Here is a 15,623-nt window from a genome sequence, read left to right on the forward strand (position 1 = left end):
GTAGCAACCATGTCTTCTTATTTAAATGCTTAGAGCAGCGTTTTAGCTCATGTCAGTCATCCGTCTCCGGAGATCCTGCCTGTGGCAACCAGAAGAATCAATGTACAAGAAGTGACCTCTGCTGGACAAGTGGCTCTGCTTTATAGACAATAATTGGGTAGCGGCACGAGCTTCATTTCTCATACAATCTGTCAATGAAAGCTTAATGTTTTCTTTTTAGAGTTAATTTTCCTTAAATTTCAATATTCAGAAAACATTTCTACATAGCAAAAAGAGATCAGATGGGTAACAAAATCAACACCTGCATTTGCTGAAGTGAGCTATTGTAATCATAGTAAGATTATGTTCCACCAAACTTACTTCTGCAGAAGGGGTAGGTGATAATGTCCTTGGAGACTGCAAAGATACAAAAAAAAAAAAAGTAAGGTTATAGAATCATCACGGCATGTTTTGGGCTAGAAAATGGCAACCCAGACATATAAAATGGCAATGAAGACATAACAGGCCATTGTAACACCGTAACTTGCTTTTTCCACATTGCTCAGGAATTGGTCCATAAATCATTGAAGCAATTAAAGTCTCTGGGAGAATCTTTATAAGCGTGATTAATTCAGTCAAATATCATGCAACAACATCTCTCAACCATCTAATCATTGTGGTAGTTAAAGCATATCTGTAGAGATCAGAATCAGAAAGGGTTATTAATTTAATAAGCATGCCTGTTATGAAGAAATCTTTAAAGTGGAAATCAAAAGTAAATAATCTTAACTCAAAGCTTTGCATGGCGCCAGAAGTAGAGAATGACTTCCAGGATGAAGCATGCTGTTCCTCCAACACACATACTCTGGCAAAAATCTCCTTTTCCTCAAGGCCTTACGTTTCACAGCCAATGCAAAGCAGCACGTAGTTGTCACCAACATTGATATGATCTCTCTCTATGTTAGCTTTGTATTCATCCATAGTTATGCAAGGAGAACAGACAGGAATTTCAGCATGTATATTGAAAGAAGTATGCAAAAGCCAGCGGTAAGAAATACGCGCAATAGTTATGAAGCGTTTCTATTACAGAGATAGGGAAACTGAGGCAAGACGTGCCTTTAGAAATGAAGCATAAGATCATGCATAAACTGGTGGTACAAACAAGAATAAAGGCTATGTATGATTACCAGTTATGTGTCTTTTATCACAAGACAATTTGAAGCTGGAAGATCAGGATTTAAAATATTTATTCTTTTATGCATTAAATTTCCATATTACTTAATTGCCATAGCAAACACGGCAAGAGATTATGCTCTTAAATATGACCGCAGTTGTTACAGGACGACATAGCTGTTAAGATAATGTCTCAGCACCAAAACTGCTGATTCTGGTTTAACTTTTACAATAATGCACAACAATAGTTAGTATAAAATGTATGCTCAGTTTCTGGTAATAACCAGAAATTCACCTCTACATTTTGCAGTGTGAGACCATTAACTCTCACAGAGCTGGTAACACTGGTGATTACTGTAAATAAACAAATTTCCATAATCTGTTGAGGTTGCCTACTTGCTCAGGCAACGTAAATGGTTGTCACAGGAATCTAAGACTGGGAAGGCAACCCAGAAAGCGACTTGCTGATTCCATGACCAACATTTCAGGTATTTCCACTCCATCACTAACTGACATCATCTCATTGCTTTTTGGGAAATGGAACCACCCTCTGCAGCCAACTCATTGTTTCATCACGCATAGGTGAACTGCTGTATCTCAAATTCTGAGTCATGCTTCTTCAGAGCTTATGAAGTCTTTTAAAATCTGTTCTGTTGCACAAATCTTTACACTAGTCAGTTCAAAATACGCTCTGCAGTAGACTGTGAAGACAAAGTTCCAGAATAGTAAGCCAGTGGAAACACAAAGTGACGTCTCCAGATATTAAAAACAACAACAACAAACTTTGGTAGAGCTGTAGGGAACAAAATTACAGCAAAAAAAAAAAAATTTACAGCAAAATTTCTACTCCCCACGGCAGGCTCAGTCTTCTGTCACTTTGAGATCTAAGGGGCTGCTCTGATGCCTGCAGTCATGCAGATCATTCTTGGAAATTCTGGGAAATCATCTGGGAAATTTTGGCATGCAACATTTTGGCCACATTTACAGGTGTAATTTTACAATGCAACTTCCAGCACTTTGTACTGATCTCATTTTAATTGCCTTTTGAATGAACTACCAGGTATGATGCCTGCTCCATTTTGAAGCACCTATCACATTAGGAAAAAGCAGTTTTCACATTTTACAGCAGTTTATTTACTGAAAGCTGCTACAGACAGCTATTGCTCTCAACTGACAGAATACTAAAAGTAGAGAACGCACAGGGTAATGTTGCTTCTCTCAATATGTATGCAGCAAAAGTCGGAGCTGATGAAAGACTTGATTCCTGTGCTAACCAGGTTGCTGCTAACGGGGCAGAAGTTAAAGGCCTGAAGAACCTGAGCAACTTCGACTTTCTAGAAATTTTATCACTGCATTAAGGGTCAGCCTCAATAGCAAAAAAAAAAAAAAAAAAAAAATGTACTGATTTCAAGCAAACACATCTTCAAACAGCCACAGAGCACCAGAAGGCTCATTTCTCATCTGTTTTGTGTGAGAAGCTAAACCACCTCTTCACGACCTTCTTGCTGCTGGTGGATCTGTAACTCAAGCATCCAGTATCTTTAACTAAAATGTCCAGCTCCCGCTAGATGGTGCTGTGGGAAAGTGTTTCTCATCACAGATTTATAGAAAAACAAGATTGGGATTTAACCGAACACCACAAATTATTGGTGAGAAACTTTTCAATGCATTTCCCTTTTATTTCAATAAAGAAAAATGTCTCGTGCTGTCTTCGCACTTTCTGTAGCTGAAGTATACAATTTTCTTGTAGTTTATTCCCTGTAATTTAAGGTTTGTTTCCACTACTGGATTAATTTTGGTTGCTCTTACACACCTGCCTTGTACACATGCACATCTTTCTTACCTGAGTTTGATTTTTTTATATATATTTTTTAATTTATGTAAAGGGCATTTCTAGGGTGCAGGCTTAAAGTCAGGCTCACATTTTATTTAATCCCACCACATACAAACACTTTAGAAAAAGAATGCAGGCTAAATTGCTTAAAGTCTGTAAATCCCTGCCACGACTGAACATGTCACCTCCTTTGCTTTTTAAAGATGATAGCAACTGATATTCGAAGATTAAGTGTCACTCATATACAACAACACAAACACAAAGTAAGAGATCACTCCACCCCTGATGGGCTTGTGCTTTCATTAGGGAAAGGGAAGGGAGGAGAAACAGGGACAGAGAGGCGAGGTGAATTGCCCAAGGTCACAGTAGTCACCAGTAGCATTGAGTAGAAAACCCAGATCTCTTGAAAAGATGGTGAGAACCATTTTGTTTCAAGAACAAATTTCTGTAGTCACCAGAAATTAATTGGATTTAATGCTGGTGATAATACAGGGTAAGAAAACCCCAAAGGCTTTTGCCTATTCCCGGAACAAGCATAAGGGCAGACAGTTTCCAACATATGCCTTTATCAGTGAGCAGCATCCCCTTAAGGATTAACAAAACTGGGTGAAATCAGTTCTTCCTTTGTGACTAACAAGAGATTTGTGTCTGTAGATGGTTCTGTGGAATGGCTCAGATCTGTTGGAACTGCTCAGAGATCACCAATACATCTCACAGGAGTTATGAATCATACGTCAGCTGGATTCGCTGCCAGCCTGAATTTGAGAGCAGAAGTTCTGTAATATTCTGACCTGTTAATCACCTGTTGTATTCCTGAGCCAAACAGTCTCCTGAATCTCCTCAAGTTAACTTATAATATAGCTCACAATTTAAGATTAGTCCTATGAAATATCAATGAACAAAGTACAAAAGCAGAGAAAACCAATCTATTGCTGAGAAGAATGCTTTGCTAAGAGAGATTATCTTAGTCACTTCAAACCATCTGTGCCTGAATGCTCTACTGTACTTCCTTTTTCCTCAGCATATCTTCATACTTAATTCAGTTACTGTCAGCTAAAGTCACCGAGATAGCAAAGAAGTCTATTTCCACACCCATTAGATTTGCATTCTGGAAATTAGATTTACAGTCAACTGGTAATACCTGACAAAACCTGCTTCATGATCTGCATTTGAACCGTGTTAATAGTGGTTGCAGCTATAGAAGTTCACCTGAGAAAACTGAGGGACCCTACAACCTGAAAGATATCTTTAAATACAAATTTAAGAAAATAAATGAGACGATTGTTTCTCTTGTTGCAGGATAAAAGAATCTACTAAATGTCGGGAGTTTACAATGTGAGGCAGCTATTTCCATACTGCAACTAACCTGCTTTTCCAGGTGGAAGAGCATTTCATCCTGACCTATTTCAAATTTAATCCCATATGTATGTCTGGCAAAGTGCTCTGGAAATGTATTTCCCTTTGGTGTGCAAGAGAGAAAGCATTCTGCAGCTCTTAATCCTGTTACTGCCACAGAACATTATGGTACTCCTCATATTCTGTTGTGAGCATTGGTGCTCTACAGCAACGTGCCTGGTACAGAGCACAACACCAAGCTGGCTTTTGCCTCGTGGTCTGGATTTTGCTGCACCCAAAGGCTAGAATATGCATGCGAATTATCAGCAGAGACACACACAAATGGCCTGCAACCTGCTCCCCGTTCCTCTGCCAGCAGCTGGTGTTAATGCAGGCAAGAAGTGGACCTGTGTGTTTAACTGTGCAGCTTCCCCACGTAACACATCGTCACGACTGTCCCCATTAAGCCCAGATCAAACACAAAAAGCACTTTGAACAGCAGCAGCAACAATTCTAAAGAGTGTCAATTAGAAATTATTTCAAAAGAGGATAGAAGCGTAGCAGGCTTTGAGTAAAGCTTATAGCAGAATGGGTTGCTTGTCGGTTCATTACCTCTCCAAGACTCTGTCTCTCCTGTCTGTCCTCGTAGGCGGAAGTGTAGAATGGCTCATAAGTAATTAGGTCTGGACGTTCAATGTCATAAATGGCCTTGACTTTGGGAATGGCTGCTAAATCCTTGTAATCAAGGATCTCATTGTCTACTTTTGCCTGAAGGTCAAAGACAGAACATAAATTAACTTACACAAATGCACTAGTAATTTCTATTTTACACAATTTATGATTTTGTGTATTTGTTATCACACTGTTGCCATGGAAAACCCTTTTTGGCACTCTACACACAAAGTGGCTGCTTCTGTTTCTTCTCCAAGTGGGCCTCCCTCTAAAAGCACACAGTGTTTTCTGAGCTTAGGAAAGAAAGAACATTGCATATACAGATGTCACACAAAAGTTGCTTATCAACAGTACCGAGCTGGAAACTACAGCTCCACAAATGACTCATTTTGTGGCCTAAGGCAAGTCATTTCACCTCCGCTCTTATTTTCCCATCTGCAAAATGTGCGATAATATCAATTTAGATTGCAGATCACAGAGACTGTGAGAGGATTCCATGCAGGAGACCACAGACAGAACGCCAACCTATAAATCTGCACACGAGAGGAAATACAACTCATTACAAGGAAATAAAATGGCAAGCAGGACTAGTTGTCGGGACTAGGCATCAAACTCCCAGCTGAAATTATTATATTGCACTCATCACTTAACCTATGCGCAAACTTCTAACTAAAGCATTTATTGCTTACTAACAGGATACCAAGTAGTACTAACATTGACTATTTTCTCACTAAAACTGCGAGATGTTCTTAACTAGTTTGAAACTGGGAGCAGGAAATCGGTTATAAAAAGACAGTTGTGGCCATCAGAGGGAGCTGGAAAGAGGTCTTACATATTGTTTAGGTAGCTAATATTTTCTCTTAATTAAAAGAAAACTTGTTAAAAAAATCAGCATACATTCTTAACTACTTTACAGAAGTAAACTTGATTTTTAAAGCTAATAGGGAATATTCAATTTGCTTTTCACCTTTTCTACTAGGTATTTTAGTTATTTATAGGAGGCTGCACAAGAAAACAAGGCTGATCTGTTTCTACTCTCATTCAGTTCTGTTCTGCCTTAGTACTAGCACATAATGTCTTTATATTTAAGTGAATTTACCTTCCTGAGCCCTTCTAACAACCACTAGTCTTGGTGGTTCTTAAATAACGCCATAAATTAAATACAATACAAAATACTTCTGATTGAGAAACAAGGCTTGAAATAGTTAGGAAATCCACTTTTTAATGGATTGTGTAATGTTTTTACCGCAGTCTGTTAAAGAGCTGCAAATATGTCTGGACATTTTAAATCCAGTGTAAATTACCATAGATACTTTCACAGACCCCAGATGTTGCCCTATAGACTCAGTTGTTCAGCAACAGGTGAAGCTACAGCTTATGCAGGTGATATTACCAGAAGGATGATGGCAGTTCTCCAGGCCATGCTCTGTGGTTTGACAGCTGCAGTGTGAACACTTTAGACATATTAGCTGTTTTTTAGGTTGTTGTTGAAATGCACTGAAGAACTAGCACTTATCTCAAACTCAGGACTTGAGATCTGTAATTTTGGTAATTTTTCTGCGTTATAATACATGTAACAAATCTGTATGCCTTACATTTTCACCTATATAATCTTAAGGTTATCTACAAAATGAGTGATTCAGCATTAAGTGCAGGTAACAGAAAAGAAAGTCTGCCCTGTATCTGCTGCTTCTTCCGAACATAAGCTTTGTCTTTGACCCCTCATAATGGACTCTCTCTCACTAACTTGCTTTCCTGTCATTTTCTTCTTCGTTATTATATTCCACTTCTCCCTTGGATACTGTGCAGGTTGTCTGGAGCACGTTTTATATGAGGACAAAGGCTATATGGACTCTTAAACGCATGCAAGTTCTTGGAAGTGTAGGTTATATGCATTGAAATACAGCAAGTCTGAGAAGGTTGAGCTGTTTTGTTATTCATCCAAGTACAGCTGATTTCATACTCTGCCTCCTTAGAACTGAACTTAGTAGATGACTTCTTCTGACCCTGGAAACTCCTCTGCCAAGAAAAAAGGGGCACTGACAATACTGAAGTATAGTGGTAAATACTAAAAGTGGTGTTAGAAGAGGAGAAAAAAAAATAACTCTTTGAAATGTTGGGGCAAACTTTCTGTGAATGTATTTCCAACTGCAATTTCTAAGATCTGGTCAGGCAGCTGACCTGTCTGCCTTCTGTCCATCTTCACATCACCAAGTGGCTTCAGGAGATTTACTAAATCTTTATGTGGCCTGGAAAAAGCCTGCCCTGCCCTTGAAATTCTGTGGTGATAAAAACTACCCCTGTAATGGTGCTGAGAATTTTAACAATTTAACCACTGAAATGAAGGCATTAGCATCAGTATAGAAATGTTTTATTTCAGCACGAAGTATTTCACATTCAAGCAGCTCATTCATCAGAAGAAATACTTACATAGATAGTGTGGCCTGGTGAGCCAGGTATACTGGAACCTGGTCTGGAATAAATACTTTCTGATGATGTTCTCGTAGGCTGAAAAACAAACAGGAACTTTTCAGAGCCACCTGAAGCAATTAACATTGGTATCTTTGGTTTTAAGTGAAGAAATCTGCACACATCTTGAAATTAACCGCATTTTGGAAAAAAAAAAAAGTCAAGACAAATGCAAGCATTCTGGCATATTTCACAATCTTATGAGGCAGGTGCGGGCTTTTTTTTTTTTTTTTTTCAGGGGAAGGAGTGTTGTGAGGGAGGAATGAGGTTTTCTAAATCGTATGGTGTAAAAGACTGACAACAATGATGAACAAAACAAAACGACACCTGCCAGAGACACTGCAAGTAGCCATATAACATACAGTTCAGGACAGTCCTGCTGGTCACTTTATCAAAATGTTAGTTCACAAACAGCTAGAGATTATCAGCAGCCATTGGCTCAGCAGCCAAAATTGTTGAGAGGAGCACAGCACACACGTCATTGCTTTCCAGGTGTTCAGTCACTGGATTTCCATTATGAATATGGAATTGAATTTGGCCCTTCTCAGCAGAAAGACCAGAAATCTTTGGCTTGGAGCTGTTCCCTGCATCTGCAGCACAACTTAGATGCAACCTAAAAGCTAAACTGTTGGTTGAAATTTCATGATTCTCCACACTGCAAAACTGATGTTTAGTGCCAATGTCCTGCAAACTGAAATTCAGGAGAACAGCTGCACCCCTACAGAGTGAGTGCTGCCGCACATTCAGAGGATTATCTAACACTACATCAGTACTCAACGGACACTGATCCCCTAGCAAAAGTTTTGTGAGAGGAGAAAAAATAACTTGGCACTGAGATGTGGGGATCCTGAAAACCTGACAAATTTGAAAACCACTTATTTGATCAAAAGTCACTCAAGGCTATTGGGGCAATAACTCAAATATAGCATGCAACAGACAAAGGTAATCAAAGATCCCACTTCCACTTGAGAAGCCATTTTTGTTCCCTAATTGACTGTGAAGAACTAACTCCTATCATAAAGTAATGCATCAGCAGATGACTCTGAGAACAGTGCAGTGGGTTGTTTCAAAGTCACCAAAAATTAAGCCGCCTTAAGCAGTCCTTACCTCTCCTCTGTTTGTGACGATGCACTAAGGGACCTTCCAGTCACATACTGGTGAGAAACAAGACTAAACAGCTTGGTTCACTGATTTTTCTTAGGAAATATTTGGCGTGAGCAAGGCTACTGGACATTTCTCATCCCTGAAACACTCTCAGACTCTTTCTACCTTTAATTTCATAGCCAGGAAAGCTACTGGAACCATCCTTACAAAAATGCTGAAGACTAGCTGAGGATCATACAGCAGGATTCCTCTGACTCCCTCTGTGGAAATGAAATCACCATATGCAGGGAGGGTCAAAGAAATAAAGGGCTTTGAACACATTCCACCAAAAAACGTGAAGATCCAGATCAAATAGAGAGCAGATGTGGCTATGGAATGACATGGTCACCAATCCCCTCAGGAGTACGTCTGAGAATGCCTTCTCAGCTGGACCTTTGTATGTTCCTTTCTTTTTCCCTCTGTAGCTGCAAATTCCTACATCCCAAAAGGGAGCACAGAAATTTCTCAGCTGTCCTTTAGCTCCTTCCACGATGAAATCAAAGGAAAAACAAAACAAAACAGTCCCCCCCACACACTTGTTTGATGGAAACGTTACAAGACTTAAGCTGGCTATTGCTGAGAAACACTTCATCCCCTTTGCATTTTGCCATTTCACGCCACTGAGTGAAGACACATGTAACGTGCTGCTGCAGTTGCTATGGAAAACCACTGTTTTCATTACAACACAGGGAACACCATTAAGCACTTGAGGTACTGTTAGGGGCGTCTCTGTTACCTTTCACTTTTGGCAGACATGCTTTATGAGTTTTGTCTGATTAATTTTCCCTCTTGCAGGAAAACAAGCATGAGAGCCAGTTACGACTTCTTCTGAACTGGCACGCCTTCTGGGTTGCTTTTCCCTCTGGTTCTTTGTAATCTCTTCAGGAAATCAGAATTTTTCAGCCCTTGCTTCAACTCTCAGTCTCACCTCTTAGTGTAACCGCTAAAATCTTCTTCAGCGAAGAAAAATTCCCTTGTGCTTATCACTTCAGCGAGTTTATTGAATACAGTCAGATAGCCTAAGAAGACAGTTTCAGCAATGCCCTGCTAACAATTCTTTTAAGTGCTCTTAGTTCAGGAGTACAGGAGCAGTTGCCAGATGGACTGGCAAGTCGTAGCACCTGTTCTTCATTTCCCCTCCGTGCTTCTGCTCCAAGTTCCTCATTACTATCCCATTAACACGGCCACAAGCCAGATATGACGCTCTCTAAAACCACTTTTCTATTTTCTGTAACAGTTCCTGCGTACAGCAGTTTAACCTGGAGCGTCTGATGAAGTTCCACGTTCCCCAGGCAGGATGCCACCCTACCTGAGCACACGTGGGTTATCTGCTGAGCATCTGAATGCAAGCAGACCTGCTACTCTGCGCTTCCTCCATCAGCTCCCAGCCCTGTATCTTGACTGATTTTACAACATACCCTTGAAGACAGTGCACGGAAGAGGACTTCTGCATCTACTTTCATTCTTGCTGCCTCACTTTGCCCTACTTGTTTTGAATTACACTGACTGTTTCCATCGCAGATGGCTATTCTCTGTAGACTCTGCCGTTTCCCATATGGTCTGGAATCCTTCACAGATTTGCACCTTCCCCTAAATACGACTGCTCTGCATTTAAGAACATTTCTGCTCTTTGCCTTAACAAACCTACATTGAAGATCCCTTGATATAAACTGTTAGTTTTGCAAAGTTTTAGGCTATTAGACAACTATAGCAACCAAGAGGCCTATAATAACTCCTGACTGAAAATCTGTGGCTGGGCATGGCTTTTATTACATTGTACATTATGTTTTCATTATCAGTCGAGAAACCCTGTCTCTGAAGCACCATTGTGACTTTACTACTTAAACAGGTGGCAAGAGACACATTGGCTGATGAATTCTCTACTGATGTAACTGGTCTAAATCCCATCCTAGAGAAGAGCTGGATAAGAACACAGGTTAAAACTGGAACGGCGGCAAACCCTGACCTTCACTGGAGATATCACATGAGCATCTCTTCAACACATACAGATAAGAAAATGAGAGACTTCTTTAATATGAATGCATTCCTCTAGAGGTATTTCATTCCATCACAACAGACCTGTGACACTTGTTCTATACTCCCAGCAACAAAGTTAAGCTGGCTTACTTCTGCAAATGGATCTGGAATATTCTTTGCATGACCGTGCTTGTTCTTTAGGGATTCAAATAGAGCTTTTCATACTGTCACTTTTTTCAGAGAAATTTAAATCAAATCTTTAAGAACTACAACTATTTTTTTCTTGTGGCATGGTTGTTCTCCACATTTTTTGACTGTAGGAAAGTTGTTTCTTTTTCCTTTCCTCCTCCATCCAAATGGATGTAACACTGGTAAATATATTAACATGCGATGTCCGTACCACATACAGGAAGTTTATGAATGCATATGAAAAAAACAAACAATAGTTCATACATATCATTAAAGTAGCTAAGGGAAACAAGCAAATCACAAAGTAGCTGAAATATCTGTAAGACTTCTCCGTATTTCCCACTTTATCACAGACATCTTAATTTTATGTTTTTGATCTTCATTTCATGCATTTGTCCTCAATGCAAAAGTTCTTTACCAACTTCATTTGCAGACTGGCAGAGGTAACACCAACTGTCATGCTCTTGATGCTCATCCTGTTAGGTTCATTGTGAATTTTAATGCTCAGTTATCATACCACCCATGCATATGCCCCAAATTAATTAACTTGTTATTTTATTATTAGATTACAAAGCTTAACATGTTCATCTGCATTTACCTCAGCTTGTCATGTCATCATGCATGGCACATCATCTAAATACATAACTTCTTTTAAGAAAAACATCCACACTAGAGCCATTCACATCATCCAGATACTGCTGTAATGTGGTGGCTGTGGCTTTTTGAAGTACAGATGTTCAAAAGCATGCTCTACAATAACTAAGTGCAGGCAACCAGATCAAAACTGATCCCAAGAACATCTGGCCAAACAGATGCACTATTGTTTAACAAAGGCATCGTCAGCGTTGTTTACAGTACCTGCCTTAGTTTTTTGATAGAGTTCATTATGCAAGGCGGTGATAATAGCTGCAGAAAAATGAATATGTTTTCACTTAATAACATTTAGCAGCACAGTTTAAGCAAGTTCTCTAAACCTCAGAAGCTACTGTAAGTGAAGCGTATTTATAAATAAGCTAAAAAGAAGATTAGGGTGTAATTTATTCTACTCAGCAGCCACAACTTTGCAATAGCAAAGAATTTGGCAGTCCCAGTACAATACTTGCTACTGGAAGTACCTGCTTCAGCAACTGCAAGGCTTTACAGAGGACAGAAGATTTTTAGGTCTTGGAACCAGGGCTCATTGGAGACAGGTTTCCCATGGATTTCAGTAATTTTCAGTGGCAGTGTACAAGACCAATAACGCACTTCAGTGCTACAGCATTCATTGTGCCTGTCTGCCAGTTGAACTGTGCCCTTCTTACAAGTGTGTTACCTTCAAATGCACGGAGTACTTCAGTATTTCACTTCCTTAAAAATCTACAATATATGTGTACCAGGACAAAGCTAGCGAAAAGGTTTAGTTCAAAGTCACACAGACACATATTAATAGGTTACAAGAATTTTTTCTTCCCTTTCTAGACAAAAAGGCCAGAAAGGAGAAGGAATTTTCAGTTCAGTCATTGAAGGCACACTGCTACCATATGTAAGATCTTTTACAAGACTACTCATGCAACTGCAGTCTTCACCAAAAGTAACCTGAGTGGAAAGCAGAAAAAAAATGAATACTTTGAATGAATGAAATTCAGAACATACTGAATTCAATGGTCAATTTCTTATAGAATTCACAAGATTTGGCTTACTTCCTCAAAAATTCTTAAAAGAACTTTTTTTGTGTGTGTGTGTGATAGGTAGCAAGTATGGTTTTAAAAACACTACAGTCATCTTTTAACTTAAGACATTATCCCCTACAAGCTAGTTATTTCAATTTGCTGGGTTCCTTCTTACATTTAGCAAACAATTAACCCCAGTAAACATGTGTCTCAGTCCACAGACAGCCACTCATGGCAAACGATAAGCAATTACTGCACAAGGTTTATATTTCTTTTATGTTCCTTTATACCTTTTATGTTCCCTTATATTCTTTTCCTTTCTTTCTTGCACTGCCTTTGGCATCTAACTCCTAGCGAAATGCCTAACTTCTAACTCCCACTGATTTCAATGGAAGCTCCAGTACTCAAGTTTGGCAGCTCAGCACTTTTGTTGGGCTGGTCGTAGATGGTGGTGTTGATGCCTGATGTGTGATCACTGCATCAGTGGCATTTAAAGTGCTCGGAGTAAAGTCCTGTTTGAATCGCACACCAAGGATTGTCTTCTCCAAATTATGTACACCATCCAAACAGTTTTCAGCAGGTTTATCATGTGATGAAGAGCTGCAGTAGGTATACACCTTCTCCTGTCTTGCCTGTAATCTGCCACCATATTAGTAATAAAACACACATACAAAATGGAACTCATTGGCAGCAAGTTCATCCAAGGCTCAAAACGTCTTCTAACTACAGTACCAAAGTTTGTTCATAGATCTAAGAGACTGTCAGGTATTTCTGTTTCTGGCTAAGATTTTGTGACCCATTTCTCACTAGCTGTTTGGTACTCGGCTCAGTCACAAAGTCTCAGGACTCTGAAGTCAAGATCCAGGGACCTACAGGATCTTTGAAGTATGCACCTTCATCAACAGGTGCATACTTCAGAGAAACAAGAAGCATTAACAAGACTGAACCGCCATGGTCTGGAAAAAGCTGCAGATAATATTTACAAAACATGCATGCTCTGGCTTACTATGTGCAAAAGGCGTTTGCATCAAGCATGCTCTAGTAAAGTTTAAACTGTAATTTCAATGTAGACTAAAGCCTTTGGCCCATCTTTACAGCAACAGCAGTGATAGCATCTTTGTGTCTACTCTGCAGAAGAACACTTAAAGCCAAAATCTGCCTTGAATTACACTTTGTATAATCAGCCTGTAAATCTAAGCAGCATTAAATACTGACTAAATTTACACAAGAGGATATCATCTGACCCTAAGCTACTTGTATCTTATACAGTCTACAAAGCAAGAAAGAGAACATACCTTGATCTTGGCATGGGCCGTTCATATTTTTCCTTGCATATTTTTCTAATACATTGGATAGGATTCATTTTTCAATCCTAAGGCTCCTGGATTTCAACATTGGAAACTCAGATTCCCGCATGCTAAACTGACTGCAAGAAGCCACTACACTGGCCTAAAAGATGAGCAGAACAGTCCCCCAGATTGCTTTCTTTAGTCTCCAATATCAGATTCCATAAAGCCTAAAAGCGCAGAGACAATGCCCTCCTTAGGAGCCGTGATAACATAACTTTGTAGCTTTATTTTCTTGATATATATTCTGTAGATAAGAGAGAGCAACGTTCAAGAGGGGTTAATGCATTGCAACATCCAAGTGAACTGTGTGAAGTCCTGTGCAGGACAAATGGCACAGGGCTGGCAGTGACCGCTATTGAATCACAGCGCTGTATTCAGCCACGTAACGCTGCTCTGCAGACTGCATCTAACACAAATACCCTGCCCTGGCTGATGATACAACTATGCAATGAGAGATGTGAAGGCAGAGTGAGGAGAGACAGTGAAAGTCCAGTGACACGGAGTCTATCAGCCCATCTGCCTAGTGCTAGCCTGTACTAAGTCCTTATCAGCACAATTTTACTTCATTATTGGGTGAAAGCTGTATAACCAGACAGCAGATACAACCAACAAAGAAGCAATGCTCTGAATGAGAAGAAATGGAAATAGGTGGTGGTCTCAGGTGCACACCAAACGCAAGGAAGTCTGAAAGTCAAGGAAGTCTGAAAGAAAAACAATCAAGAAGGGACAACCTCCTAACGCCAACATGGATGTGCTGCTGACTACGGAGAGGCCAAATGCTCTGGGACGGTGCCCAGGACATGCCCAAACCCAGCATTTTGTAAATATTTTCTCAACTGAAGTTTTCATCTGTATTTGGTCAATAATTATAAAAACAAAAATGATATAACTGATAGCATTTTTCTCTCTAAAAAACATAAACCATTGTTCATGGAAACCTGACTTCTTCCCTTCAAAGTCAGACACTTTTTTTTACCATTTTCATTTGCTTCATATTTGCACTCTAATTTTTTCCTTCAGAAGAAAAACTTTCTATGGCACTGGAAGAAAAATACTGCAACCCCCAAAAGCTCAAATTAATCTAAAAAAATAAATTAAGCATTTCATTAAAAGAAATGAACATGTGAGAATTAACAAACACTGGACTACATGATGCAAAATACAGAATCAGTACCCAGGGTGGCAAGTGACAGCAGGAAAGCTATGTGGCAGAAGTAGTAGCAAGCACAGCAAATGACAATAACCAAGAATCTTCTCAGTAAAGAAGATTGTTATCAACACTGAAAACACAGCAGCAAACCTCTGCAGAGCGTGGTCTGCGCAGAACCAGACTCTTTGGATAAAAGAACTCAGATGAGGAATGCTGTCATGAAACAGAAAAGGGAAAAAGAAGAGTGAAAAGGAAAATAGTTTCCCCAGCCCATAAGATTTATGTTACTTATTGGTCCCTGTAGAATCACAAACCACCAGACAGTTGTTAAAAACAAAATAAACACCACCAACAAAAACTAAACAATGTATATTCTTGTTATATACACACGACTGCTTTACTTGCTTGTTTTGTCTTTATAATCCTCTACAAAAAATCCAGGAGGAAGACCTTAACCATTTTTATGAACTCCCTCTGAAATACTAACCAGCTAAAGTGTTGATTAGTTTATATCACAAATCAGTTTCTGCTGGAAAACAGAACTTGCTGGAAACTTCGGAAGTGACTTCCATGATAAAAGGGCATTTTGTTTTGTTCTGCTCTACTGGGAAAGGAAACTCAGCAGAGCAGAGAGGCCATGTCACTGACTTCTTGCAGAACCACTAGTATATCTAGGCCTGACCCTGAAAGTGGTTTTATCTCAT

General features: G+C 39.5%; 1 protein-coding gene across 11 annotated transcripts in view; it reads right to left on the reverse strand.

Moving 5' to 3' along the window:
* ABLIM1 (actin binding LIM protein 1) overlaps positions 1-15,623 on the reverse strand; it is a 192,282-nt gene that overhangs the window by 33,833 nt on the left and 142,826 nt on the right. For 7 of the 11 annotated variants that reach the window (XR_013953077.1, XR_013953078.1, XR_013953079.1 and 4 more), the window contains 3 exons: positions 7,424-7,501; positions 4,934-5,089; positions 361-396 (listed from right to left, as the gene is read on the reverse strand). Coding sequence is in view for 3 of the 11 variants with exons in the window: in XM_080598269.1 (XP_080454395.1) it covers positions 361-396; positions 4,934-5,089; positions 7,424-7,501 (270 nt within the window). In the remaining 8 variants the exon portion in view is untranslated. Of the gene's footprint in view, positions 1-360; positions 397-4,933; positions 5,090-7,423; positions 7,502-15,069; positions 15,133-15,623 lie in introns of all 11 variants that reach the window. The other 4 variants (XR_013953081.1, XR_013953082.1, XM_080598267.1 and 1 more) reach the window with 1 other exon arrangement.

This window comes from Anser brachyrhynchus (assembly GCF_964034855.1).
Source record: "Anser brachyrhynchus genome assembly, chromosome: 6".
Classification (NCBI taxonomy): domain Eukaryota; kingdom Metazoa; phylum Chordata; class Aves; order Anseriformes; family Anatidae; genus Anser; species Anser brachyrhynchus.